Raw genomic sequence first — 1,967 nt, forward strand, 5'->3', positions numbered from 1 at the left:
ATATATATCATATATATATATATATATATGAAAATTAAAAATATTTCTTACTTTTTTGTGTAAGGCAAAAATTAAAGTCCTGAGAATGCATATCAAATGAGAACGTCGATGGCGAGACATAAAATTAAATGTTAATTTTTTTTCATTAACATAATTCTTTTTTGTATATAACAAAATTTAATTATATTTTTCAATGGTTATTTTAAAACATGCAGAAAGTTTTAAAATGACAAACATTATTATTCCTTCTAAAAAAAATTGCAAAAATAATTTCTTTTTTGGCCTCCTAACAGGCTACCCTCGTAAATTAATCTCCTAATTTTGATGCATAGTGTATATTTGTTGTTTTACATTTGGATTTATTCATATTCACAGTGTTCATATTATTGCATTACGCGTTTTATAAGTGTGTTTGTTTATTAATAAGAAGTGCATTTGTTTATACGCGCTTATCTGCTTTGTCTAGATATTAATATGACAAAATTTATTTCAATAATATAGCATGTTTTATCATAACTCAGTTATTTATTACGTACAATTGTTAACCGATTATCGCTGTCCAACGTTTTCAACATGGGAAGAGACACTTCACGAAAAAGTTCTAGTCTTTTTCTAAATGCTGAAACACTGTCGTCCAGTCTTCCTCTCCCGAGTTGTAATTTAGAGCAGTCAAGTAGCACTAGTGGTGGTTTCTGTCCAAACTATTAATAAATAATATAATGTAATTAATTATGATAATTTATTAACATTGAGCAACATATTGAACAGAAAGTTGTGGATATACACTTTTGAAAGGATGAAACCTTCGATTTTGTTATCGATATACTACAGTATTTTGATGTTCTGATCATAAACATGATCATGAAAATGATCTTGTCGATAATTTCGATGATTATATTTGTAATTAACACACTAAAATACAACAGTGTATCAATCAACAACAAAATCGAGGGTTTCATCTTTTCGAAAGTTCAACCATGAATTTTTGCTAAAGTTATCATTATTCGAAGACATAAAAAATGAATGAGTGTATAATGCAATGCAACAATATTACTTACCTTGGTTTCAAATTTCTTCACTTGATTCAAGTCTCTCGGATATCCATCGATGACGATACCGTCCGAATCTCGATTTAAAAGAATCTGCTGTTCTACAAGTTGCATTACGATATCGTAAGGGACCATTTCGCCCGAAACAATTGCATCATTTACAATCATATTAGACGATGCCATCGTTCTGAAAAATTCTCCAATACTTATGTGCAGCCAACCTGGCGTACTACGAACAGCTTGAGCGCAAAGAGCCGCCTTATTACTCCCTGGTCCACCTAATATATAAAGTGTTACAATTATACAAAATATCATAAAGTATAAATAAGCCATTTTTTTCTTTTACAGTTGATGAAAAAAGTGATAAAAAAAACAAATAAAATAATTTAATGATTTTATTTTTTATAATTTAAAGATATCAGTTTGCATTAGGTTTTTATGTGTATTAAAATAAAATGTACCTATAACCCAAATAAATGATGGCAATCCTTTTCTTAGCGGTTTATCAGCAGTTTTTGGTGCATCTATTGATATAGCTGGTAGCCTATCAGTTCCTACAACTTGTTTCACTAATGCTGAATCCGTAGACGATTCCTTTCTCCTTTCTACTTCGACCTGAAATACGATATAACGCAATTCAGCAATGTTTCATAAAAAATAATTTATTAAATTTTAATTTATATATTTACTTCGGCTTCTAAAGATTGAGGTACATCTTGATCGTGAATTTCACCGCTTGATATTCCAAGAATTCTGAGAACTGCATCTCGAAAACTAACATAGACTTCACTTGGATTACGTTCCCCATTTATCTATATAATAAATTTTTATTTTTATTTATATTGAATATAATCTCCACATAATAACAAAAATATAATAAGTATTAGTTTATTATTGTTACAATTTTTAAAGCCCGTC

At 28.9% G+C, this 1,967-nt stretch overlaps 1 protein-coding gene across 1 annotated transcript; it reads right to left on the reverse strand.

Annotated features, from left to right (window-relative positions):
• Positions 1 to 285: 285 nt before the first annotated feature.
• LOC108771234 (adenylate kinase isoenzyme 1) lies at positions 286 to 1,867 on the reverse strand. The gene is made up of 4 exons (XM_018550627.1): positions 1,739 to 1,867; positions 1,511 to 1,664; positions 1,059 to 1,327; positions 286 to 701 (listed from the first exon to the last, which is right to left on the reverse strand). Exons 3-4 carry the CDS (start codon positions 1,230 to 1,232, stop codon positions 522 to 524), a joined length of 354 nt encoding a protein of 117 aa, XP_018406129.1. The 5' UTR covers positions 1,233 to 1,327; positions 1,511 to 1,664; positions 1,739 to 1,867; the 3' UTR covers positions 286 to 521.
• Positions 1,868 to 1,967: the final 100 nt, after the last annotated feature.

This window comes from Cyphomyrmex costatus, unplaced genomic scaffold (genome assembly GCF_001594065.2).
Source record: "Cyphomyrmex costatus isolate MS0001 unplaced genomic scaffold, Ccosl1.0 C2319611, whole genome shotgun sequence".
NCBI lineage: Eukaryota > Metazoa > Arthropoda > Insecta > Hymenoptera > Formicidae > Cyphomyrmex > Cyphomyrmex costatus.

Bases quoted from the DNA above. Each gene is read 5' to 3' on its own strand.
- LOC108771234 (XM_018550627.1), bottom strand. From the start codon at position 1,232: ATGGCATCGTCTAATATGATTGTAAATGATGCAATTGTTTCGGGCGAA. The intron at 702-1,058 runs GTAAGTAATATT...ATTTATTAATAG, and splicing joins TGAAGAAATTTGAAACCAAG to TTTGGACAGAAACCACCACT.